General features: G+C 46.5%; 1 protein-coding gene across 1 annotated transcript in view; it reads left to right on the forward strand.

Moving 5' to 3' along the window:
- The window catches only part of FAM20C (FAM20C golgi associated secretory pathway kinase), a 91077-nt gene that overhangs the window by 15033 nt on the left and 48250 nt on the right, over nucleotides 1-27794 (forward strand). The window contains exon 3 of the mRNA XM_054995643.1: nucleotides 17893-17971. Coding sequence (XP_054851618.1) covers nucleotides 17893-17971 — 79 coding nt within the window. The remainder of the gene's footprint in view (nucleotides 1-17892; nucleotides 17972-27794) is intronic.

Here is a 27794-nt window from a genome sequence, read left to right on the forward strand (position 1 = left end):
GGTGTTGCACATGCTTTTCTCCTTCCCCATTTCATCCCCACAATGACCCTGTGAAGTAGGCTAGCCTGAGGGTGAGCGATTGGTGACAGGCCACCCAGGGATCTTCATGGCTGGAGATTTAAACGTGGGCCCCGTCAGTCATAGGGTGGCGTGATCAAGACTTTGGAGCAAATGTGGCCAAATGGCAGCAGTTAATGAAAGAGGGTGAAAGAGAGACACAAAACCCTGACTCTTATTTTTCATAGCTAATTTTTAAAAAAAGTTTTCATGTTTTAAAATGGGATATGGTAAAGGCCAATGAGCCAAGATAAGTCAAGTGCATCACACCCATTTCCTCATGAAGCCCAAACTAAACAAGGGACCAGGGCTCATTTTGGGGGAACGTGCAGGAATGCAGTTCCGTTAGTTCTCCAAAGAGGTCACAGGTCAGGTGGCCTCGCCCACCTGATTTTTGGCCATTTTTGGCCTGTTTCAGCCTGGATTTTGCCCCAAATGTCCAGGATCCGGCTTAAAACAGCCAGCATCGGGCCTCAGACAGGTGGTAGATCACTCTCCCGCTCAGCAGCGGCCCAATTCTGACCATTTGGGGCCCCTTTTTGGCCATTTTTAGCCCCTTTTTGCCATTTGGGGCCCCATTTCGGCCCTGAATGGCCAGGATTGGGTCCAAAACAGCCAGGATAGGTGATATTAGGGACTGTGGCATATGTAAATCAGTTATGCTAATGACACACTTCCGGTGATGTCAAGAGGTGTGGCATATGCTAATGAGTTGTCCTAATGAATTATGCTAATGTGTTCCTGCAGCTCTTTTTCTACGAAATGACCCCTGCAAGGGACTAACGTATTTTAAAGTGCCACACAACTTCTTCTTTCAACGGCCATAATAACTTGGATGGGCTGCAGGGGACAAACATATTACATTCTGAGGAAAACCTCTTCGTAATTCTGCTTTAGGGTATATGCATTGAGGCAAGAAGAAATTGTATCATGAGGTAGAGTTGCCTAAGGAGTGAAACCTTTGCTTCAGCTAACCATGTTAGACAACCACGGTCCCTGATTTTCTGTGCTTGATACATTGCTGCCCCTATTCTTCCATGTTATTAGCATGTGTTATTTGGGGAGGGGGCAGCTCCACTGCAGTCTTTAGAAGATGACTCTTAGAGTGGGGAGTCGATGTATCTTGTCTCTTGGGCTAATGCGTCTAAATCGGTGCTCGTAGACGCAGGGACCAAAATGGGGTGGGCATGATTGCTCTTCTTTCCTTCCCTGCTTCAGGGTGAGGGGCCATGGGTGACCAGAGCCCCTCCTGATATAGACCGAGGCCAGTTGCCCCTGTCACCCATCAGCTAAGAATACCCCTGCAGAGATGCCATGCAGTGGCCGGCCTGCCATTAAACACTGGGTGGTCTATGAGATCTTATTTTGAAGTGTTAATGAACTGTCTTGGATGATGAGGTATATCTAGATGAACTCAAAGAACAAATCCAGATGAGTTAGCCATGTTAGTCTGTAGTAGCATAATAGGAAGGAGTCCAGTAGCACCTTTAAGACTAACCAACTTGATTGTAGCATAAGCTTTCGAGAGCCACAGCTCTCTTCATCAGATGCGTTTTTGGTACAAGAATCGGGGCATTGCAAATGTGTTTCTGAAGTATAGGAAGGTATGGGAGAGTGTCTCTACCTCCTTCCATGTTAGGAAATCTAAATTCAGGTGTGTTTGTGGATTATGCATGGTTTTGTTCATTATCTGTAACTCAATTTGTTAATCACGTGGCACTACCTAAATGCTCAAACCTACAATACAACAAGGCAGTCCATTTGTTCACCTAGCCTAATATAGTGTGATTGGCAGCAGGTCACCTTTCTTAGCCCTCCTCTTTGGGGCTGAGTGTCTAAACTCAGCCAAAATTACTGTAAAGATATTCTTGGACTGTAGTGTGGCATGTGGGAGGACACAACTTTCCAACCTTAACAAAAACTACCTGCATGTAGAAAGTGAGCATGTCAGGGTGACGAGTTCAGACTAGTATTTTCCATGATATGCTGTTTTTCCTGTTTGGCAGGAGTTATGATCGGGGGGTGGGGGAGAGGAATTCCCTTTCACAACCTTAAATAATGCAATCAGTAAAAGCTTTACTGCTCAATCATATGCATAACACAAACAGTCCCTGCAGAGTTTAGCACCCTCGCCAGTATCTCTGCAAGTGCAAGATCTGCGTGGGTGGATGGTTGTAACTTCTGTCTGTTGAATCTCAGCATATGCACACTGAAGTGCAATGCAGTGCGCAACCTGCCTTTCACATGTGGCAGCCGCCGAGGTATATTTTAAATTATGATAGAAAGCTGTTGGGCAGTTCTGGCTTTTCTTCTTATATCACGTCACCATCATGCCCTAATCAAAGCACCATCATGCAATGGTGTTACTTCACTTCCAGGAAAAACCAGAGAGGTTCCGGTGATTCCTAGAGCAGTGTGACATCAGTTGCTGGTTTTTCCCGGAAGGAACATAACGTCATTGCACCAACAGCAATTTCCATTTTTTTTCTCCTGTTGGCTGCCAGAGCACTGGCATGCAACAGGAACTGGGGGGATCTCCTGCCCTAACAGGTGAGTGGTAACCCTAGAGATCATGGATTTGCATATCTGTCCTATCCATCTTAAACACATGCATTTCCAAAGCCCTTTCAGGTCAGTACAGAGCTGGGATAAATTAATGAGCAGCAGAGAATGGAGGATTTATGGGGCGTGCAGGGAGAGAGATGCCAAACCTTTCTGCAGTGAAATGCCTTGGGGTTTCATCCTGACAACCTCTGCCATGAGGACTGGAAATGGCATCCTTTCACAACTTGGGCTTGTTACTAATGACCTGCCCCAGATTCTTGGAGGGTGCTGATCTCAAAGTGTCTCTTTTAGCATGCAGGCTGAAAGAAAATAGCTTTCTCCTGGTCCTATTTGATGCCTCTGATCTTCCCTTGGTTCAGACCTGCAGATAACAAGAATCATTTGCAGCCAGCTAAATGAGTTCCAGTGTGATTTGTTTTGGTCACCTTGCCTTAGCAAGATGTCATTTCCAACATCTTCCTTTCCCGTCTCCAACTCAGCGACCAGTGCAGAAAGAAGCACTTCATTCCCATTGCGCACCCAAATGGGTGAAGGAAATGGCACTCTTGCCATTTTGCAAGCCTGCTGGAAAAACATGTTTGCAACGGAGGGGAAAACGGGAGCAGGTCATGGTGAATGCTGTGTTGAAGGTGGGTGGAATGAAGATATCATGCCAGAAGAAAAGGATTATTACAAGATGTGCAAATTAAGCAGCATTGTTTATTTTGCATACATTTTGCATTTTTTACTGCCTTGCATAATTTATTCTGGTTTTGTTAGGTATTAGGAAGAAGCAGGGAGGCCCACAATAAATGAAGCCCTTTTCCATTCCAAATAGCTTGAAATTGAATTTCACCACCTCTCTAACTTCTGAAGTTTCAGTAGGTGTTGCCCTCAGCTTTCAAGCTTGTCTCTGCAACCACAAGGACCAGAACAGTGGTTTTTAAAATTGAGATTGTCTGCTTGCTACCATGCTTTTTCCTATTCTTACACTCGTTTGGAGGTACAACACACATTGACAAACAGGGCTGGCATCAGGGGGTCGGCATGTTGGGTAGTTGCTTAGGCCTGAGAACTTCAGAGCCAACCCTTACCTACCGTGACACAGCTGCTCCTGATTCCCTCTTGCGCTATGTGACAGTGGCAAGATTGTACCTGTGCTCTTCTCCAGAGTCATCCAGGTTATCAAGCAGGTGATGTCAGCTAGGAGGAGCAGCCACCTCCTGCTTGCCTTCTCCATCTCTCTGTCTGCGGCAATAGCAGCTACCATTCTTTGCAGCCATCACTGTTCATTTGCTGGGCAAGCGAGCGCCCATGAGGGCAGCAACAGCCATCACTGCCTACTTTCTGCCTCAGACTTGGTCTAGACAATACAGCATGCCATATTCCTGGGTGATTATGTGCTGTACTGGGCAAGAGTGCTTGCCAAAATGTTGATAGTTGCACTGTGTGGTAGCAGGGCCGGATCTAGGGATCCTGGTGCCCGGGACAACCCAAGTCTGGTTGCCCTCGTGTGCGCACACCGCGCACACACGCTCCCGAGCGCTGCATGATGACATCATGAAGTGACGTTATCACACAGGGGCAGGCGTGCTGCCAGTGAAGCAGCAGCAGCGCCAGCGGCTGGGAGGCCGCCCGCGCCACTCGCCTGCCCATCTGTAATTTATATATTATCTCTACTCATATACCCGATTAAGATAATGATTTATGGTGATTTTGTTGTAGTGATTCTGCATGTATGTACTACTGTAGGTTGTTTTAAATTGTGGATGTGTGTGTTATAAGTTCTGAGCTTGAGACCTTTGGTCAAATGAGCCAACAAAGAAAGGAAGCTTCTGAGATCTGACGAGATCAGGCTTGTACATAGTTCCAAATCCGTCACATGAAAACGGAAATCCCCCCATGGTGACTGTATTTTCTAGTCTGAATGCGGGAGGGGGGGAATCAGGCGGAGGAGTAGGAGCTGGCGATATGCATTGACCATTCACAGTGGGGTCGTTCTGAAACAATAGAAGTGATGAGTGGAGTGCAATAAGGACAGTATGATCCAGTGGACGGAGTGGGGATCAAACTTTAACAGGTGTCATGAGTGATTATTCCTGCTACCCAAATGAGCATCATTAACGATGGCTGGAGAGCAGAGAGGATCCATATCTTTGAAAGTGTACTGGGGAGATTTTCTAAGGAGCTCAGGGTGGCATGCCTGGCATTCCCTTCCCCTATTTTACCCCTGCAGTAGTCTTGTAAAAAGAGAGTGATTGGTCCAAGGTTGCCCAGCTAACTTCATGGCTAGGTTGGAATTTGAACCTGAATCCCCTCCACACAATGCATTGGCATGTGCTGTCAGAGCAGTTTAGTTGAGGGGGTGGGACGAGTTTCTCTTCTTCCCCCACCTGGGCTCGATTGGTGACAGTGCGATGTCACTTCCAGTTTCCCCTGGAAATGATGTCACACCTTTGGCCTGACAATGGGTTTTTAACTTATTTTTCTTCTCCTGCTGCTCCAAGCAGTGGCGGAAAGAGTGGGTTGCCAGCAGGAGGTCCCCCATTAGAGCTGGAGGCTCAGCAGCCCTGCTACTGTGACGTGCTGAATGAGAGTCTGGCCTTCGGTCCTAGCCCAAGAGAGTGTGCAAACACAGGCCTTCCTTGTCCAGCCCCAACCATTGCATGGCCCTTGCTGTAAACATGCATCGAACTAGGCTGTAACTTGGCTTGAGTCTCAGATTACCAGTTGGCAGAAGGTCCGAATGAACAGCCCAGTTGCAGGGGCTTGAAAGCTGTGAAAGGAAATGTTTGTATTCCCGGACGAAAGTTGCTATAGCAGTGCAAGGTAATATTTATCCAGTATCACATTTTTTTTGCTTCACACCACAGTATAATTTTCAAGCAATTATAGGGAGCTGGAGCTTTCAGTGGAGGGGTTTGCAAAAAAGGGCAGGTGATTCTTGATAACACGAGTTAGAACTAGACGGTTGCTAAGCACGAGTCCCAATGCTTGGAAAACTCCTGTTGATGGGCAGAGACCTGTTGTGGCTTCTCCCAAAGACCTGTGGGAATGCAGGCCTCAAGGATTCCATTGAGAGAATTCCAGTTCACAGGATGCTGCAGAGCAGAAGGGAGATCAGAACTTCCTACTATGGAATACTCCAAGCAGATGCCTCTATGGTGTGTGGATTTCAGAGCCAAGCTACCAGAGACAAATTCCACGAGGAGGAGCACGTGAAGGGAGTCGCAATGTTAGACGGGAAGCTGAGTTTTAAAAGCCTTCCAATCTCTTTTAAAACACAGCTTTCCGGCTAACATTGCGGCTCCTCCTCCTCATCTCTTGTAGCTTGGCTTTAAGATTCTTAGCCGTGACTAAGGAGCAGAGCATCTCCTTGCCCTACAGAGTGTCCCAGGCTCAGTCCCCAGCATCTTTGCCTGAGACCCTGGAGTCTCAGGCAAAGACCGTGCTGATCTCGACGCACCGATGGTCTGCTTCAGTAAAAGGCAGCTTCATGCATGCTTGTAAGCAGGATAATAGGCACTCAGTGGGAAAGTGTGTCTTAGTGCTAGATCACATTTTTGCTTAGGACACAGAAGGTCTCAGGTTTGGTCCTTGCTATCTCCTGGTACGAGTACTCACATTGCTGGTGTTTGTGTGGGGGGGGGCGGTATTGTGTGTTACTGGGTTTTGTGTGTTACTGGAAAGCTTGCCACGTTCCTACTGGTACTGAACAGAAAATGGGGAGAATGCCCGGTTAGTTGGAACACACAAAAAGACCTTGCTGGGAATATAGTAATATATCTATTGTATTAAAGTGCATTCAAGTGCAAATAGCAATAGTAATATAAACAGTGTACAAAAATAAATGTATGATTTCACAAGACAAGTCCTTCAATGTCCGTAGCTAATCCACAATGGGAGATCCACAGAAGGGGAGGTGGAGTTCTAGTTGAAAACTGAATATCCAGGGAGATGCATAAACAATGCACATATCTGCTCGTTGGCAATAATGGTTTCATCTGGCATGGATTATGATTGTTAAAGCATAGGAGGGCAGATCCTCTGCAGCAGAGGAGGGCGGATCCTCTGATGCAGGGGGGGGGAGCGCATGCATCTCACTGTCGCTCAGTTGGGTGATGAGAGAAAACTGGCAGAGAAATGGGAGGATGACGAATAGCATCTCAGTGTGCTGATATCACTTCCCATGGGCCTGGAAGTGACATCAGCATGTTCCTGGGGACGCACTGATGTCACTTCAGGGTCACAGGGAGTGATGTCAGCGCATCACTGGCAACATCATTACATCACTGGCAGCCCCCTTTCCCCCCGGTGAGTCTCCTGCCAGTGGCCAGACTGATGCTGCCAACCCTAGTTACCAGACCTGAAAAAGGAGAAAGAGGGGGGTCTGCAGTGGGAGCAGGGAAACCAACGGGAGTCTACAGCTGCTCCAGTTTTTGAGTGGCACGGTTGGATACAAGCTAACAGCAGAACTCCGGTTCTATTGTTTGGGCCGGAATAATGACAAGATTGCGGCTCACCTGAACTCAGAGGTGGCCTTTCTAAGTTGTGCAGTAAACAGAAATTCTTTTTTTTTTTTTGGTTGTTGCACACAAAAAGCCTCATCTTCTTCCTTTTCCGTTTTGTGCTGCGCCAAGCTCTGAGAGCATAATTAGGTCCTTGATATTATTTCCAATTGCCCATTGGCAGTGTGTTTGCGAGAAAAAGGTGAGAGTACGAAACTCAGAGGCGACGGTGCAGTTTGCAAGCATAATTACCTGAATTAACACACAAAAATGACCATAATTAGCAATTTCTTAGTGCAATTTAAAATTTACATCTATAATAATGCCACCTGCATGAGCCAAAGACTTGTTTAATTAGAAACGCTGCATGGCGTATAACGGCGAGATGCAACTTGTTAATAAGAGGAGGCCTCTTTTTTCCTTGAGGAAAAATTAACTGGAGATTTGCCCTTGATTTCCAAGGGAAGAAAGAATGCCTCTGGGTTCATTTTCTTTCTCGGCCAGGAGACACTGTAGCGTGTAACGTGCCTCAGTTCATTTTTAAAATTTATGGTGCATTTAACTCTGGCTGTGGTACGTAACGAGAAAGGTAGTGGGCATCGTTAGGGAGACAGTAAGTGGCCCAGTTGTCCGAGTTGTGCACAGTCGTAGCGCATTGCACTGCCATGTTTACGGCGTGCACCCACAGTCATGGTCAGCCTTGCCCACTATCTTGTGCCACCTTCATAAAATTAATTTTTGCTGCTGGGAGAAGGCTGGCCCCACCATGCAGCTCGTTCAGGTGGAGAGTGATGGATTTCCTGAGTCACATTGGAGACATCAGAGTGTGTGACTCTCTAGCATTTCCATCTCTAGACTCACTTCTCCATACTCTGCATCCAGACCTGGCCGTGAACCCCAAAGTCATCTCTCACTGAAGGCAGCCAAGTCAGCAGACATGGACACCAATACCTCTGTCTGCATAACTACGTGTTCGTTTTTTTAAACTACAATGCACCAGAAAGTCAACTTAAGCATGCCCATGGGAGGGTACAATTTATTTTTCAATTTTATTTTACGTCATTTATATCCCACCTTTTTCCCCAGCGGGGATCTAAAGAGGCTTACATTTTTCTCTTCTCCTTCATTTCCCTTCTCACATCAACCCTGTGAGGTAGGTTAGGCTGGCCCAAGGTCATCCAGCAAGTTTCCATAGCAGAGCCAACCTTCTGTGTGACATGGAGATCTCCCAGAATTACAACAGATCTCCAGATGACAGAGATCAGTCCCTCAGAAGAAAAAGGCTGCTTTGGAAGGTTTACTCTCCAGTGATCTACACTGCTGAGGTCCTTCACCTAGCTCCACCCCCGCAAATTTCCAAGCATTTCCCAACCTGGAGCTGGCAGCTCTCTGTGGGAGCATGATGAATGGTGGTTGACACTTCCCACAGCTGCCTCTCGTTTCCGGAGTCCCCTCCCAACAGGTACTTTTCTTCACAGCATGACAAATATATGTCCACGGGAAGCTGTCTTTTCCCGAGTTAGACATTTGGCCAATCTAGTTCAGGATTCTGGCTGCCAGTTGCTTATGCCAGAATCTCAAGCAGAGAAGCCTTCAGATTCCACAAAATTCTTCTCGAGACATTGATTTCCTGTTGCTGTGTGTTGCCCCGGCCACCCAACGTGAGTTTTTTTCTTAAGAGACTTTCTTGTGAGATCTTGATTATTCAAGTATTTGGTGTTTTCTCTTTTTTTACAGAAACCATTAATGTGAAATAGCAAAGGGTCCAGTAGCACCTTTAAGACTAACTAACTTTATTGTAGCATAAGTTTTTGAGAATACTAGAGAGTCATCTGATGAAGAGAGCTGTGGTTCTTGAAAGCTTATGCTACAATAAAGTTGGTTGGTCTTAAAGGTGCTACTGGACTCTACTATTTTGCAACTACAGACTAACATGGCTAACTCCTCTGGACAATTAATGTGGTTTTTTATTATTATTTGTATTTTCTTCCCTCCCTCTATAAAAAATAACTTTCCGAATTATCTACAAATCTGGGTTTGCAGAAATCAATACCCTAGCCCTGGATAATCCTCTTGGCTCTGTTGGCATTTTTATCACCTGTTGGTTTAAAATATTTTATAAGATTTTAATGTTGCATGTCCATTTTTAGTGCAGTTGCTAATTGGTTCTTAATTGTTGTTTTCTGCCAAGTTTTTATGTTTGTTAAGTGGGTTTTTCAGTATAATTGTATTTATAGTATATGCTGATTTTATGTTTTGCAAGCTGCCCCAGGAGCTAATGCTTGCTGAGTAGTGTGGGATATAAATATTTAAAATTAATGGCAACAACTTTCCTTCCTGGAGGTAAATGGTGCTGGATACTTTTGATCTGCACTTCTACAAGAAACACAACCATATACGTTATGAGAGTAAATGTTGGATTAAATATCATTTTTAAAAGAAAAAAAAAACAGTAGACATGCTTTATCACCCAACAGTTCAGCTCACATCCCAGTTGGCATTGGGGAGCAACAAGCCAATCATTTGGTGAGAAGTTTGGATGCATTTTAGCCAGGGCTTTTTTTCTGGGGAAAGAGGTGGTGGAACTCAGTGGGTTGCCCTCGAAGAAAATGGTCACATGGCCGGTGGCCCCGCCCCCTGATCTCCAGACAGAGGGGAATTTAGATTGCCCTCCGCGCCGCTCGGCGGTGCGGAGGGCAATCTAAACTCCCCTCTGTCTGGAGATCAGGGGGCGGGGCCACCAGCCATGTGACCATTTTCAAGAGATTCCGGAACTCCATTCCACCACGTTCCGGCTGAAAAAAAGCTCTGAATTTAGCAAATTTGGAAATATCTAACTGGTACAATTACGCGACTTTCTTACATGGTTACCCTGCTTTCTTGCAAACACTGCCCTCCTCTCCACTGCCCCCTCTCTGACACTGCCTCTTAATTTTTAAAAGACACCTAATAAAAGAGAAATAATGGATTTTTGAGCGGAGACTTACTACTGAAGTGTCCAGTATTTGTTCAGGATCTGCCTCTGAGCGTAGATAACCTTGTAACCAGTTCTTATGATCACATATTGAACAGATGCTACTGATCTTACATGGACAAAGAGGAAGCAATGCAAAAGTGATATCAGGATGCTTTTGACCATGCAGGTGTAAGGAAGAGTTGGCTGCAAATGGTTTGTTGCTTTATAAAGAAACTGCAATGACCGGGCCTTGTAACACAAGCAGCAGCTGTGTATGTGAAAAAGTGCACAAAGCTTTGGGAAGGGCTCAGTGGTAAAACCTCTGCTAGGCATGCAGAAGGTCCCAAGTTCAATCCCTGGCATCTCCAGGACCCAGGGAGTAGGTGATGTGAAAGACCTTTGCCTGAGACCCCGGAGAGCCGCTGCTAGTCTGAGCAGGCAATACTGACCTCGATGGACCAATCTCTCTCTCAGTATAAGGCAGCTTCATGTGTTCATGAGCTCAACCTGTATATGCTTAAGACAAACTTTGTCAGGGAATATCAAGGGGAGCCTGAGAGAAGTTAATCTCATATGTAACTGAGAGAGTTCAGCTAAGTAAATAAGCCGGGGGATTATGTTCGTATCAAAGTTCCCATCTTGCCTTGGAAATAGTTATGAACCGTCGAGTAACCGCCACCCTTATCAGGTTCCACCCAGCTAGAATGTTATGAAAATGTTCCCTGGATGGAGAAATTTTGGAAACCAATGGAGTATGCCACCTAGGGTTACCAGGTGCCCGCCAGTGGCGGGCAAACTCCCGGGGATTTGCACCCTTATTGGCAGGAGGAGGCAAACTCCCAGATCGTGTCTGCCACTGCCACGCACCTCAGGAACGCACGGCATGCATGCACTCCCACCCCTTGCACTGGCTGCAGGAGCATCCCTGCACTTCAATTTGGCCCCAAACCAGCCAAATCAGAGCATGGGAGCGCTCCCATGGACAGCATGACGACATCACTTACAGAAGTGACGTTGCCACGCACTTGGTGTGGTGACATCACTTCCGGAAGTGATGTCATCATCATGCCGCCGCCGAAGCGCACGCGCGCTGATGCACATGTGAGGGTAAGTTCCAGGCCCCTATCCTCCCGCTGAGAGGATAGAGGAACGTGGCAACCCTAATGCCATCCCAAGGAAAAATATGACATTGGAGCAAGAGAATGTAAACAAAGGTTTGACTGGACACCAGTTGGAATCATGAAACCCCTGTGGAATGCAGTCCTGAAGTGCTTCCAGTAGTTTTTACCTGAAAGCAGAAGGCAAAAATATAGTGAAATACTTTTTCAAGTTCATCTGTGACTTCTCCAGATTTGGTGGGGCTCAAGGTAGTTGATGTGTATGTTTTGGTTAATCTTTATATACAATTACTGACTTAAACTTTGCTTTCCATTCTTTGTCAAGTTTTTTTTGAGATGTTTGCAGATTAAATGTAACATTTGCATATGAATGTACTTTCGACACTGTGCAGACCTTCCGGGTAATCTTTTCCAGAGTTAACTGCTCACTGCTAGGGAATTATAAAGGCTTTTTCTGGGTGGGGGAGAGGAATAAAGGAACTGCCTATGGCATTAATACATACCTGCATGCATTATGGCTTTCCATTGGAATGCATTTTGGAAATCTCTGCTCGATCTCCATTTTGAGGCCTCATTCTTACGCTTTTCCTAGAAATTACTGGCAGTTCATGACATAATCACCAGACGGGCGGGAGTCTGATTCATATTGGGACTATGGCATGGGTTGAGGTAGAGTTTAAACCAGGGGTCATTTCGTAGAAAAAGAGCTTCAGGAACTCATTAGCATAACTTATTAGCAAAACTCATCAGCATATGCCACGCCCTTGCCATCACCGGAAGTGTGTCATTAGCATAACTGATTTACATATGCCACACCCCCTGACATCACCTATCCTGGTTGTTTTAGACCCAATCCTGGCCATTCAGGGCCAAAATTGGGCCCAAAATGGCAAAAAGGGGCTGAAAATGGCCCAAAAGGGGCCCAAAATGGTCAGGATCGGGCCGCTGCTGAGCGGGAGAGTGATCCACCACCCGTCAGAGGCCTGATCCTGGCCGTTTTGGGACCAATCCAGGCTGTTTTAGGCCCGATCCTGGACATTTGGGGCCAAATCCGGGCCGAAAGGGGTCCAAAATGACCAAAAATCAGGTGGGCGGGGCCACCTGACATGTGACCTCTTTGGAGAACTACCGGAACTGCGTTCCTGTGCGTTCCCCCTCAAAATGAGCCCTGGTTTAAACCTTCTTTCCTACACCAGTTTCCCCAATTGAAACAGCTGCATGTTATAGCTTTGTATGCGACACAGGCATGCAATCACATGCAGTTGGGCAGCTGCAGATTTTCAGTTCAGAGGTACGTAATTGAAGTTCGTTTTACAGCAGGATTCCTGTGTCATGCTCTGCATGAAGTGAGGGAGGAGTAAGCATGTACATGGGCAGGCATGGCAAAAAGTGCATCACCATTCAGGCTTTGCATCTTGGGCCTTACTTGCATTTGTGGACAGTCTGTTTAGGTGGAGCTTTACTTAACTGTGCCACAGCCCTGATTCCTTGACCGAAAATAAAAGTCACTATCAGCCTTGTTCCCCTTAAAACCCCTGGTAAAATTGGGACTACTCAGCACTGCCGGCTTAATCCAGTAAATGAAAACCACCCATTTCTGCTCTGCCTGTTCAATGTAAATTTGCTTAATGCCCTTTAATTTCTAATTATTTATTTGTTCCTGCGGGATGGGTTGGTAATGCTCTAGAAGTCTGGGGTCAGCAAAACAACAAAAGCTTGGAAGGGATCGCTTTGCTCTCGCAAAAGAGTAATTAAACTGGCCAGATTTGCATCACATTTTGTTGTGCAAAATAGAAAAAAAAAAAAGGAAGGGGGAATTGCGTCTCTGTGACCTAGTGGTGATAAAGATCCAAAGAGAGTAATTAAAAGGATGTGTGTCTAATAGCATCAGTTAAAGGCAAGAAATTGTACAAGGATGAAGAAGACATGTTCTGAAGGGGGGGAAAGGCATGCACAAGATAATGCGGTGGTTTAATTCCCTCCCCTTCATATCTAGACCTTTTGCTGGCTATGTGGAGGTGGAGTTTCTTTGACCTTTTTTCACAGAAAGGAAAAGAATTACATGTGGTTAGATAACCAATACAATGAGCTTCTAGGAAGCTGCATTTAAAAGTCAAAGTATGGGTTATTATGGGAGGGATTGTCTGCTGAGGAAGGGATAGAGCAAGGGGCCGCAACATGGTGCCCCTGGACACCTTTCCTGGAGCCACCAGGTGTTTTTAGAAAATGGAACTCTTGGCCAGCTTCAGGTTGACCACTGGAGATCAGAATGGCTGTGCACATTTTAAAAACATTGTTTCCATGACAGGTGCCACTACAATGTTGGTTTTATTCTCTCTCTCAGAGCCAAGCTACAAGTGACGTCTGACACAGGTTGGACACTTGTCAGCTTCCCTCAAGTTTTGATGGGAAATGTAGGCATCCTGGTCTTGCAGCTGTAATGGAGAGCCACGCTGTAAAACCAGGACGCCTACATTTCCCATCAAAACTTGAGGTAAACTGACAAGTGTCCAACCTGTGTAAAATGTCACTTGTAGCTTGGCTCTCACTCTTCTTTCTCAGCATATTGAAAAAAATTACTCCTCTTGCCCCCAGCACTTGGCCTTCTTCTGTGTGTGTGTGTGGCTCCACCTTCCACTAGGGTTCCACAAGAGGGGGCAGGGGATGCCCAGCTCCCACCCTCTGCCCCCCCCACTCATCTGGCCATCGGGGGGAAGGCAAGGGAAGAGGCCGCCAGGGTGTGCTCCCAGGGCGGTGCAGTGACATCACTTCCAGGAAGTGACTTCATTATGCCATATCAGGAGCACTCCCACTCTTTGCACAGGGCCAGTTTAAGTCCCAAACGGGTGTTTGGGGCCCATATCGGCCCCATGTGAAGTGTACATGGCCTCCCAGGCCTGTGCAGTGAAGTCACTTCCCGGAAGTGACGTCATTGTGCAGGCCTAGGAATGTGAAGGTGAGTGCTGGGTCCCCCCTCTCACGTGGCGGGTAAGAGGACTTGGCAACCCTATCTCCTTCAATGGCCATTTGCAATTGCACTCCCCACCCTGTGTCCGAATTCTGAAGGTGTCCCACTTGGTGCCCTGAGTGCTGAAGGCCCCCGGTTCATTCCCTGGCTTGGATTTAAGACATTGATTTTCATGTACTACAAGGAGCTCAGTTATCCTAAGAACACTGGAGGTGCCCCGCTAGATCAATCTAGTTGTCTGTGTCTGGTCCATCAGCCTTTTTCACATGGTAGCCCAACAGCTGGCCTGCATGGCCAATAAACATAGAGGACAAAGACTTCAGCTGCCTCTGGATGTAGAGGTCCCCGTTGGTCACCAAGTGCAGTAGCCATTGACGGACCTCTCCTCCATACATAGGAGAAGTTTTTATTGTATGTAGTGTTTTAAATTTTATCGTAATGTTTTAATCTGCTTTTATGTGTTTTTATGTATATTAAAATGTTGTGCTCTGCCCTGAGCCCGCTCGGCGGGGAGGGTGGACTAAAAATCTAGTATAATAACAATAACAATAATACATATGTATGTGCAGGGCTTTTTTTTCTGGGAAAAGAGGTGGTGGAACTCGGGACCACACAATGACATCACTTTGGGTCAGCTGGATCAAGGGGGGAGTTTTTTAAAGTTTAAATTGCCCAAGCTGAAAATGGTCACATGACCGGTGGCCCCGCCTCCTGATCTCCAGACAGAGGGGAGTTTAGATTGTCCTCCGCGCCACTCGGTAGCGCGGACAGCAAGCTAAACTCCCCTCTGTCTGGAGATCAGGGGGCGGGGCCACCGGCCATGTGACCATTTTCAAGAGGTGCCAGAACTCCATTCCACCGCGTTCCAGCTGAAAAAAAGCCCTGTGTATGTGCCATCAAGTGGCCACCAACTTATGGTGACCCCGGCAGGGGACTCTCAAAGCAAGTGAGAAGCAGAGGTGGTTTGCCATTGCCTTCTTCTGCAGGCTTCCTTAGTGATCTGCCATCCAAGGACCAACCCTGTTTAGCTTCTGTGATCTGAAGAGATTGGGGTTTGCCATGCCACCTTCCCTCCCCCTGTCTTCCATATATCGGTCTAAAGCCCTTTTAGAGTTGGCTATGCATGTGTCTATTACTGCATCCACTGGTAGCAAATTCCCCAATTTAATTACACATTAAGCAAGGAAGTACTTCCTTTTGTCATCCCTGAATCTGTTGGCCATTGAGTGTCCCCAAGTCTTACTATATAAGCAGGATAAACGGAAGCATATCTCCTTGGGTCCCGGGGAAGAAGAGTGGAATGCAAGTAGAGGAGGTAGCTTTATAAGTGCTTCTTTCACAGGGATAGAAGACTGAGTGTTGTCCTCATGACCTGTCAGAACTGAAAAATGGTCACTCCATCTGCCACAAAATGCTACTTGTTTGAAAAATGCAGCAGGCAGAGAGACCGAGAGTGCAAATTCATTTCCGTCCTCTTATCTACACTTGGAAGGTTACCATCTTAAGCCCTTTGAGTGTATGGCTGATGAAGGACTCCATTTTATTCTATGTCAACAAGGACCAAGGACTTGCTTTTAACCAGGAGAACTGGCCCAGGTTTTTTTTTAAAAAAAAAACACAGAGAAGAGCTGTGCTTATTGTACACCAGGCCCACAGAGCAGCAGATAAGCTGCAGAAGAATAGCTCAGGTTGTTGCCCTTGTTTAACAGATCTCTTAACTGTTAGACAGTTGGTGGAATAATGTGCCCTGCATTGGAAGGCTCCCATGGAACTGAGGCTGGCTATCCTTTCCTTGTGGGTGCCCATAGATTTAAAAGCAGGAGGCAATGCCTTCGTCTATGTAGATCAGGACTGGTTGGACAAATCGGGCTTTGAGACCTTTCCATTAAAGAGAACCGGAGCCTCATTGCCCAAAGCCAGAGCCTCATTGGTGCTGGCATCACAATTGTTAATGTTCTCTCAAGGGAAACTAAACAGGAGTCCAGGACTCTTCGTTGTACCCACTTCTGTAGGAGGGCAGTGGGCTCATACATTCTTCTCCCTTCCCTCTGCTTTCTCTTCATCATTTGGAGGCACAAATTTCACCTACCCTTTGCCTTTTGGAGTTGACCACAGTAAACATTAACCACGCATCATTTGATCTGAGTATAGTTCGTTTGCCAGTTTCTAGCCATTTGGTTTGCAGCGTACCCTGGTTAAGTTTGCTGCGCGACAAATGCAAAAGGGAAAGGAAGTTTGCATGGTGCAGGAGAAGAAAGGGGGAACAGAAGCACACGGGATTGCAGGGTCTTCTGAATCTGCTTGCCCTGGTTAGAAAATCAGACTATTTATACACTTGTTTCATTCCTCCCCAACGGGAGACCAGAGTGACTTACAACATTGTTCTCCCCGCCTCCATTTTGGCCTCACGACAACAACCCTGGGAGGTAGGTTAGGCAGAGAGCATTACTGGCCCCTGGTCACCCAGTGAGCTTCCATGGCAGAGTGAGGATTTGAACCCGGGTCTCCCAGATCCTAATCTGACACTCTTAACCGCTACCCTACACTTGCGCATTCATGTGAAATCTACACTGATGGGCTGTTTTCACACTTCTTTTCAGCTGAGCAAAATCACGCAAAACTCCCGGAACTTCCTGGTGCGATTTCCCATCATGACTCCGGTTTGTGGCGCAATTTTGCGTGGCCGGTAAGACGTGTGAAAAGGCCATGTTTCCAGTGGTTGATCTCAATTCTCACCAGATGTTTCTAATGGCTTTTTTTGGTTGGCTGCTTTACTTGGTATCTTATCACAAAACATGAAGAGCCTGGGCATGTATGCTTGTTTTGAATGTCATCTAGCCCCTACAAAGCTGCCTTCTGCTCAGTCCGACCTCTAGATCATTGGGTGCTGCATTGTCCCCTGTGGTAGGCAGCAGTTCTCCAATGTCTCAGGCTGAAAAGGTCTTCTCCAACATCTCCTACTCCAAGATCTTTTGACTGAAGGTGCCGGGATTGAACCAGGACCTCCCCCCATCCACATGGAAAGTAGATGCTCTTGCCAGTGAAAATTCAAAACCTCTCAAACATCTCAGGTTCCCCTGAAACCAGTCCTTGACAAACGTTCGTTCTTTCCAGGAGCAAGCCGAAAAATTTAGGGTCTAGACTCATTTTTCAACCTTCAGGGCTTTGTATTGTAATGACCATCTTTTTCTATTTATTGCCACCCCCAAACCTGAAAATCAAACAACAAGGGATACCTCCGAACCTGCTGAAATGTAAAAAGGAGGGGAGGTCCCTGAGCACCTCACAGTTTCTCATAATTTTATTCAAACTATAATATGACCAAAGCATTGTGGTATATAAGTAAATATGAGGGCAACCCTGTCATCATACCACAAAACTTCTTAAACTACTGTGGAAAATATTAGGTGCCACAATGAAATTTTTAGGTCCCATGTTGACCCCGCACTTGGGATCTGCCGAACCCTGCCCGAAACTCTAGCAATGGGTTGCAGTATAGTAAATTCTACTGAACAAGCGGCCCCCACCTTATAGGGAAGCCTTGCGTGAAGGAACAGAGCATTAAAACTCAACATCACTTCATTTTAATGCTGACAGCAGTATAAATAGCTTCACTTTTCCTCCACAGATGGATAGCCGTGACATTTTAGAATACAAAAAAAAAGTTGCGAGGTGTCAATCGAACCATATGGTGTGGATAGTTCAATAATTTATTTTTTTCTTTCTCCCCCCCCCTCCCAGCAATGAAGTCAGGAGGCACGCAGCTGAAGCTGATCATGACGTTCCAAAACTACGGCCAAGCTTTGTTCAAGCCAATGAAGTAAGTGCAAAATCTCAGGGCAGCTTTTAAAAGTGACAGCGTCGCCAGTGCATGCTTGCCTATGCTTAGGGTCATTGAGGGGCCTTGGCTGAGCTAAGATTTGAACAGGGTTCTGTATAAACGCACAAAAGATTGGACTGTGGGAGTTTTTGCAAAACACTTTGACTCCAGCTTGTGAAGATCTGTGCTGGGCAGAATGCATTTTTGTATCACAAATGCCTCTTTTCCGCTTCCTTTTCCGTAGAAGTGTAACGCATGTCTCTGTCTCTTGTGGTAGTGGGTGAAAAGTCTTTTCTCCTCCCCACCTCTGGTTTGATCTGAAAAGTGGGGCAGGGGGTTGCGACCGTCCCTTCTGAAGACTCAAAAACGGCTGGAGGACTTTTGTCAGTACTTGGTGGAATGATCAGACAGTGCAGAGAGACATGCCTGCCCCCTCTCTACAACCTCAGCTGTTGTGCCCGTTTGCAAGCCACAACCTTTATATTTACGAAGGATGGGGCACAGTAACCAAAACTGGGAAGTTACTCATTCAATAGAAGTTAGGCCCCAATGGAGTCAGTCTCTGCTGTGAGAGGTAGAATTCCCAGTCTTCCTCAGTATAGTTTTCTGCCAGTTCAGATGACAATTGTATTCCCCCCCCCTTTCAATAGCTAATACTATTTGAGAGGCTCAGAAAACCACTGTTCTAGTTAAACCTGGTAGGAAACAAATTGGAGGTTGACTATAAATTCTGACTTGCAGAAACTGAATCCTGTTGTGCCGCTTCTCTATTTTCTATGTCCAGGGCTTTTTTTCAGCAGGCATGCAGTGGAACGGAGTTCCGGCACCTCTTGAAAATGGTCACATGGCCAGTGGCCCCGCCCCCTGATCTCCAGACAGAGGGGAGTTTAGATTGCCCTCCATGCCGCCGAGTGGTGCGGAGGGCAATCTAAACTCCCCTCTGTCTAAAGATCAGGGGGCAGGGCCACCGGCCATGTGACCATTTTCGCCAAGGGCAATCTAAACTTTAAAAAACTCCCTCCTTGTTACAGCTGACCTAAAGTGGCATCATTATGCAGTCCTGAGTTCCACCACTGAGTTCCACCACCTCTTTTCCCAGAAAAAAAGCCCTGTCTGTGTCTCTTGGCCCTGGTTAACGCATAGATGGGAGACCACCAAGGAAGTCCAGGGTGGTTATGCAGAGGCAGCCAATGGCATATCACTTCTGAATGTTTCCTGCCCTGAAAACCCTACAAGGTCACCTTAAGTTGGCTGTGACTTGACAGCACCTTACACGCATACATGCACGCGCGTGCACGCACGCACACACACTGCTTTTCGGTTCCACCACCTTTCACAAAAGTGTTGCAGGGTTGGGGGTAGATTCAAATCAGGCCCAAATGAAGGGATGGTACCTAACTCCAGGTGAGGCTTTTATGCAGCATTGTTAATTCATCGCAATTAGGGTCCACTGTTTACTAGGATGCCATTCCCCTGCTGGGGGCAGGGGATCCCCCACTCCACCCCCTGCCTCTACTCACCTGTCCAGTGGGGAGGAAAGGTGGGGGAACGCCTCCCCAGGTACGCTCCCGGGGCAGCGCGACGACATCACCTCCAGGAGTGACATCGTCATGCCATCCCTGATAGCATTCCTGCACTTCTCAGTGAGCCAATTTTGGCTCCAAATTGGGCCCGTTTGAGACCCAGATCAGTCAGCTGAGAAGCACACATGCGCTCCCACATCTGCATGATGACGTCACTTCCCAGGAGTGACGTTGTCATGTAGGAGCACCCAGGAATGATGAAGAGGTAGGCACCGGGTCCCCCACCCTCCTGCTGGAAGGTCAGGGGACAGGGCCTCCCTACTGTTTACAGTTGTTGTTTTTTGTGCCCATGTGTGCAAGATTCACGTCCAGTTGCACTTCAAAGACCCACAAGATTTCCAAGGTGAGTGGAGTGTTGCAAAGATACAATGTAAAACATAATCATTCTGACTCCCCACCCACCTTTTCCATTCTTACTTATATACAACAAAGCATGCTTTGACTGTAGGGACCCCATTCCCCCGGATCGGCAGGGGATCTCCCACTCCCAGCCTCTGCTCCCCCCACCACTTACCTAGCCAGCAGAGGTGTGGGAAACAGGCCTGGGAATTATGTCATTCCTGGCATGACAAAGAAATGAAGGCCCCCTGCTCTGAGCTGATTTGATAAAAATCAGCCCCCAACACTAGTTTGGGGCGACTTTTTTCAAATCATCCCTGCACACAACCCTCCACTTCCACGTCACACCGGGAATAACATCATTCCCAGCGCACGATGGAAGTGCTCCAGAAAGTGTGCTCCACTCACGTGCAAGGTCAGTTCCCTCAGCCTGTGCCCCCACACACACACACCGTCCCCCAGATTGGGCCCCAGGAGATATGGCACCACTACTTGACTCTTAAAAGCTTATACCCTGGAAATTTTTAATCTCGCTCTTCTACTGCAGACCAACATGGTTACCCTGTATGTGTTTGTGTATATATGTATGTCTGCCCACTCCGTGCATCTGATGAAGTAGGCTTTAGCCCACATGGAATCTGTTAGCCTTTACAGAGTCACAAGCTTCCTTTTTGTCTCTTCTGTATGAAAACTGGACTTCCACACTGCTGAGTCCTTGGGGGAAGAAACGGCCTTGCAGCCGGGATTTAATTAGAGACTGTCTCTGGACCCACCGTAGTGGAGGCCTGCTTCCCATTCATAAAATGGAAGTGTGACTGATTCAAGTGGATTGTCATAATAACCCGGTTTATTCTAATACCAGATTGAAAATTTAGGCGGATTTCAAAGGCAAGTTGCTTTTATAGCCACTGTTGATGATTCTCTGGTTTTGTTGCGGATAAGCCATATGTACGTCTTTTTTGTTTACAGGCCGTTTATATGCTGTAGAAACAAAAATAATGTCAAAAATGTGTTAAACAGGGTAAATTCAACATGAAGCCAGGGAAACTGCTTTGCAAATAGATTTACAGAATTGTTCCGCACAAGAGGGAAAGAAAGGGGACTGTTTGGATCCAGCTCTTGAAATTTAGGCTCATCTGTACTTGGAAGCTATTCCAATATGGATTCTGTTGGGGCCCCCTTCTACAGGGTGCACAACCAGTGCACAACCAGTGGCCCCAGCTAGAAGCTCCCAGCATGTGGCTCGCACTCCTCTGTTGCAGTCCCTACCACATGCAATAGTAAGATGACTGCAAAGTGCCAAGATCCCCTCCGCCCCCCGCCGCCAATTTTCTCTGATAGCCTGCAGCTGCCCACAACTCGCTGGCTGCAGGACGGGAGCTTGCGCATGCAAGGTTTGTCCTGCGGCTTCCGCAGGCTCAGCAAATCAGTTCTCAATCAGCTTAAATCTGATTTAACTGGGGTTACGAAGCAGGCTGACTACTTTAATTTATTTCTCCGGATTTGCAACAAGAGGTCAAGACAATGTAGGAACAGCAGTGTTTTCTGCAAATGGGAGCTTGGCTTTGAAGGCAGGAGAATATTTCACATGTGGCATGGAGCCTTTTTGCAGATCAAACACACACACCCATTTTTAAAAGAATCTACACCTCCAGGTAGCTCCTATTAACCGAAGAGATAGAAAGATATTTGGAAAAGGGGTTGTCCTGCTGCTCTCTCCACACTTTTTTGGAAATTTAACTGGATCCTCCAGGCAGAAATTGGTTGCATGTAAAGCTAGCCTGGGCCTCGGCCTCAACAGCTTTCACTCGCTCCTCTGTGCCTCTGACATTCCGATCCTCTCTCCCCACCCAAACCAAACAGCGAACAGCCTCAGAACTTGCATGGTGACTCACACACGGAGAATGGCTGGGCTCTCCGGGCATGTGGCCAGGCTCCCTTAGTTAGGCAAGGTCCACCAGGGAGAGAGAAGGCTGACTTGGCCAGGGGCATAACATGAAAAGCTCCTTCTCTGGCATCCAGTCTTCACTCACTGCTGCTGCTCCATGCTGGGAAAGTGTGAAGCATTTTGTTTCTTGGGATTTAACATTTGCTAGAAAGCTTCTAGGATTCTCCTCATCCAAATTCTTCCCTCTTCAAATTACCTGACCTTGTTTCCAAAGTAAAAGCCATGCTGTAGGAATGCGCCATTATGCTGTTTCATTTTTAATTTCTAGATTCTGTACAGAGCACAGCACATATGCAGATTGCTACAACTTTTTGTCATTTGTGCGTCTTCCTCCCACGTTTGCTGATCTCATTTTCAAAGTCCAACTGCTGCTGTAAGAGTCCTCTATTATGCCATTTTTAAAAAATCTGAATTCTCTGCAGTGCACAGATAGCTACAGGTTCAAGTTTGTTCATGTCTCCCCCCCCCCACACACTTCCAGTGTGCATTGGAAAAAAACACTGTGTGACTGTAGTCAAATCAAGATTTGTTTTATATGGCAGTTTTCTGAGTGTGCACATGATTAAAACACTGCACAGAAAGAATCTCAATGCAGTCATACATAGGATTCTCAGCACGATTGCTTTTCTGCTGTGCTTTTTTGTCACTATCAAAAGTGAAGGGGGGGGTGGGGAGGGTTGCTGCTGAAAGCTGTGTCAAACTGCACAGGCTCCCATTCCAAACTTAGTTTCCAAAATTCTCTTTGATAAATTCATATTAAAGAAGGGTGAAATGTGCCACAAGATGAAACTCTGAAACAACAAAGTAATTGAAGCAGGGGAAGGGGATCCGCTTGTCCCCTGGTCAAAGGAAAGGTCATACATGGTAACTATAAATTCCTGTTCAAGCTTTATTAAAGCTTTATTAAAGAGATGCATCTGATGAAGAGAGCTGTGATTCTCAGAAGCTTATGTGCTTTTCGAGCTGCTGCAGAGTGCGGGAGCGCTCCTGCCCTCCACAGCGGACCAAAACACTCCCGTTTCAGCCCAGATTGGGCTTGTTTTTGGCCCGTTTTGGCACAGATGGGGCCCGTTTCAAGTCACTGCAGAGCGCGGGAGCGCTCCTGCGCTCTGCAGCGGCCTGAAACGGGCCCGTTTTTGCCTGGATCAGGCCCATTTCAGGCTGCTGTGTAGCGCAGGAGCACTCCCACGCCCCGCAGTGGCTCGAAACGTGCCTGGTCCAGGCAAAAATGGGCCCATTTTGGGCTGCTGCAGAGTGCAGTAGCTCTCCCACACTCTGCAGCAACTCAAAACGGGCCTGATCCATGCCAAAATGAGCCCAATCTGGGCCAAAATGGGAGCATTTTGGGCCACTGTGGAGGGCAGGAGTGCTCCCATGCTCCACAGTGGCCTCAATCCGGGCCTGATCTGGGCCAAAACGGCCCAATCCAGGCTGCTGCAGCGCACGGGAGCACACAGCGCTGCAGGGGAGCGTGCACATAAGGTGCACTCCCCCCACTGGCCAGGTAAGCAGGGGCAGAGTGTGGGGGGCAGGGGATGCCCTGCCACTGGCAGGGGTCTGGCATCCCTAGTCTGGACCCCTTTGGGTAAGTGCTGCAAATACATGCCCATCAGGTTGGTCCCAGAGAACCCAAGTCCCACTGCCTGGGATTGTGCTTTTTCCAAACTTTTTTCTCATTTGCGTATCCTCAGTTTTGGATTCCCTTGTCATTTTTCCAAAGTGGGAAAGCTGCGGCAGGAATCTGAAGTCCTCCCTTGTTTCTGAGGGTAGGACCTTCATCGATGCATTCTGTTAATGGCAGGACTTCCCCTGGCTCAAGACCGTTCCTGTGGTGCAGGAGTATTTTGTATTGGTGTGCATCTCCATGTGCCAGCAGAATGTACAGCTGTCAGCAGGATCGGGTCCCCAGGATTCCAAATTATGCACGTACACAGTTTGCCACAGCTCCTTCAGTTCATCCGCATCCTTTGCATCATCCTTCTTTGCATTACTTAAGCACTCAGCCACAGAAAGAAAGCATATTGTGAATGCTCCCATTTTAGAATTAATTTGAAAGTTTCTCCTAGTTAAACTGGAACTTTCTGGGAGGCTGGGGGTGTCGGCAGGATACATTTAAGAATAACAAAGGTTCAGACTGGATAAATCTGCTCCGTGCACGGTTCTTGTTCACGCTGCAGCGTGATGGAGTATTGGCAGTGTGGAGTGGAACATTGGGTGTCAGCTTTTATAGACTAGCAGTTTTCATTAAAGTCCAAATGTGTTTTTCTGTATTTGACGTTTGTAATGTAACCATCAAGAGGCAACCGAGGAAACTGAAGCAAGCAGGAGAAAGGGCGGGAGGTGGCGGCTTGCGGTGTGACAAAAAGGGACTTCATTTTCTGCAGATTGATACCTTGTACGTTGGGAGGGATCCAACTTAAAATCAGTGGGATAAACGGCGATTAAAAGGTGTAAGGGTGATTTGAATAAAGCGGGCCCTTGAAGCAGGCCTGGCTGTAATGGAAAATCACGGTGTGTTTATTGCGCTGAGTTTAGCAGAAAAGTCACTTGAGGCTGCGGAAGGTTTAACGAAGCCATTCAGCGTCGGCGTCGGGGCATCGCTGAAATAATAAACTCATTTCCTTTCTTTGTTTCCACTGTATGGAAGTTCAATTATTGGGTCCTTTAAGTGGGTCCGAAAAGCAAGCTGGCAAAGGGAGGGGTGGAGAGGATAAGTGGTTTTGAGGCTCTCTGTAGCATTCTGTGTTCCCATGCCAAATAGCAGGCGGCATGAATGAAGCCTTCAGAAAGCGGGTGGCGCTTAATTCCTAAAACGAGACTCCACAGGGCTGACGTAAATGCAGACCCTACAGGCTGTATGGGGAGGGGCTGTCGGAGAGTTTAATGGTGAACAGAAGTCGCTGTGCCTGTGCTCAGAGCTCCCCCTTTATATCAGTCAAATGGACTCCATTATGCATTAAAACATTTGTACCCCACCTTTCCCACCCTCTCCTGGCAGAGGGAGAGCTTTATGTATGATTGTGTCCTCTGTGTGAGGCAGTACTATGTCAAAACCATTTCTGTACTTCAATCATACTTCTCCCTTATGCAACTATGAATCCATGATTCTTTATTTTTACACCATTTTTAGTTTCTTCATGCATTTTTTTATGGGGGCGGGGAGATGTACATCAAGAAATCCCTTATACACACAGCAAACATGTAAGTGAAGAACATTGATGAAATAGGAGACGGGCCATTTCCACACTGCTTACCTTGTTCCGGAAAACAGCGAAATCTCACGAGGCGACGCTGTTATCGCGCAAAATCACGCAAGAAGATGCTGTTATCGCGCGAGAAGATGCAATAACAGTCAAGCTTTGGGGATGATGAAACTTCATTTTCTTTGGTGTATTTCCCAAACTAGTTGGTTGATATTTAAACTCTATAAAAAAAAATAACATCTGTATTTCCTTTAAGTTTGACCAACTTTATTGTAGCAAAAGCTTTCAAGAGCTACAGCTGTCTTCGTCAGATGCATCTGTTGAAGAGAGCTGTGCCTCTAAAGCTTATACTACAATAAAGTTGATTAGTCTTAAAGGTGCTACTGGCCGCCAGTTTGGTGTCGTGGTTAAGAGCGCGGGACTCCAATCTGGAGAGCCGGGTTTGATTCCCCACTCCTCCACTTGAAGCCAGCTGGGTGACCTTGAGTCAGTCACAGCTTCTAGGAGCTCTCTCAGCCCTGCCACCTCACAGGGTGTTTGTTGTTGTGGGGATAATAATAACATACTTTGTAAACCACTCTGAGTGGGTGTTAAGTCATCCTGAAGGGCGGTATATAAATCGAATGTTGTTGTTGTTCAAATTATCCGAAACACAATCAACAATAAGCAGAGGTCACATGTTATTATTGCTTGGTCTTGCTAAGCTGATACAGGTTTCTGCCGGAGACCTAAGTATCAACCAGATATCGGCGTAATATGTACGCTGTTCCAAGTAGCGCTGTCTTTTACAGTTCTGTAGGTGTTATGTCAGAAAGCTGCAGTTTTTCCATATTAATTACAAAGTTGTTGTTGTTGTTTGCTACTACAGACTAACACGGCTAACTCCTCTGGATCTTTAAGTTTGCAATGCCAAAATTACTGACAGTGTAGCTGAGATGTTGTTATATCACAGATATTTATTTATTTATTTATTTAAAGCCTTCCTTTGCCGCCTTTTGACCCAACTCAGGGTCCCCAAGGCAGCAGACATTAAGACATGTCAAACATTAAAGATTACAAATGTTAAAAACAACATTTAAAATATCTAGTATTTAAAACAAATAAAATATCATATATAAACACACAACAGGGAAGAGGGCTAATAAGAGTTAGTGAGGAAATACCAAACGAAACAAAACAAAAAAAGGTCCACCGACTTTCCAAGCATCCAAAGTAACAAAACTGTCAGAATGTCTATAGTTCTATTTCTGTAAGGGAAGGCAAAGTTGTCAGTATGGCTGGGGTTAAAACCCTATGCAGATCATAGGGATAGTTGATTTGAGGGGCTGGCAAATTATCCAAGATATTTGGGGTGGAGATGCCAGAAACAAGATATTTAAAGCAAGGATGGAAAGTTGCCAATGGTCTGAAAAGCAAGAACTCAGAGAAAGAGTAAAGGAAAAAAGAGACATGGGGGAAGTTCCCAGAACAAACAGGGAGCTAAGGCAAGCAGGGGCTAATAAGGAAGGGGCAACAAGGGACTGAATTTCTCTTATTGATTTAGACCAACCAGTGAGTTTTTAATCTTCAGCCTTCTCATTGTTTTACACTCTAGTGTCTTAAATCAAATTGAAGGCTGGAAAGAAAGGCCAGGAGAACACTTTTGCGGTGACTAAAACCCGATATGCTACAATTATTTCATCTCTTTGAAGGTCTGCAACCACAGTCCTGCAATAATTGCCCATAAAAGGTTGCAGGGTTAGCCAGTTCTGCTTACAAATCCCATTGCCCAATGTAAATTCCGTTGCTAATTTCAAATGAATCAAGCAAAATGAGAACACTTCCAGAAGCTCCAAGGGAGTTTTTAGCAGAGCCGAAATGCATCTAAACAAACAATTAGCAGGGAGCTTTGTTTAATATACTGCGATATTACCCACATGTTGAGATTTCTCACACCACGCTTGTTTAAAATGACACCATATGCCTGACAGACAACTCCACAAGGCCAACCAAAAGCCAGCATCTAAGGTTACCATAACTCTGCTTTGTGTTTCATTCGTTCTAAAAATCATTTTAAGCAATTTGGAAGTTCACAATCCAGAGAATAATTATGGGATCTTGGAGACCTGGGTTCAGACGTTTCAACCATGAAATTTCTTTGGTTGGCTTAAGTAAGGAAAGGGGCTGTGGCTCAGGGCTAGAGCATCAGCATGGCATGCAGAAGAACCCAGGTTCAATCCCCGGCATCTCCAGTTAGAAGGATCAGCTGGCAGGTGATATGAAAGGCCTCTGCCTGAAGCCTTGGAAAGCTGCTGCCAGTCAGAGTAAACAATACTGCTCTTGATAGGCCAGTGCTTCGACTTAGTAGAAAGCAGCTTCATGTGGTCAAGTAGGCCTCAGATGCTGATCTGTAACACATAATAGGAAGATGTAGATGGGCCCAATATTCACTTTGAAATTGGCATTACCAGTATAGCTGACACGATTGCTTAAAAGAATTTCACTGAACCTTCATGTTGTTTCTGTATTACCGGAGGCAAAATATCCTTAGTACCTCTGGATGTTTTGCCTCCATACCATCTAGGGATGCCAGTCTCCAAGTGAGGGTTCCCCGCTCCCAGCCATTGCCCCCCACCGGCAACCTGGGCCAGAGCACAGCAGGTGCGCTCCCCACAGGCATGCTGATGTCACTTCTGGAAGTGACATCATTATGCCCAACAGCGGGCATACTCCTGTCCTTCACAGGACCAATTTTACCCACTTCTGGGTGC

Source organism: Eublepharis macularius, chromosome 12 (genome assembly GCF_028583425.1).
Source record: "Eublepharis macularius isolate TG4126 chromosome 12, MPM_Emac_v1.0, whole genome shotgun sequence".
NCBI classification, from domain to species: domain Eukaryota; kingdom Metazoa; phylum Chordata; class Lepidosauria; order Squamata; family Eublepharidae; genus Eublepharis; species Eublepharis macularius.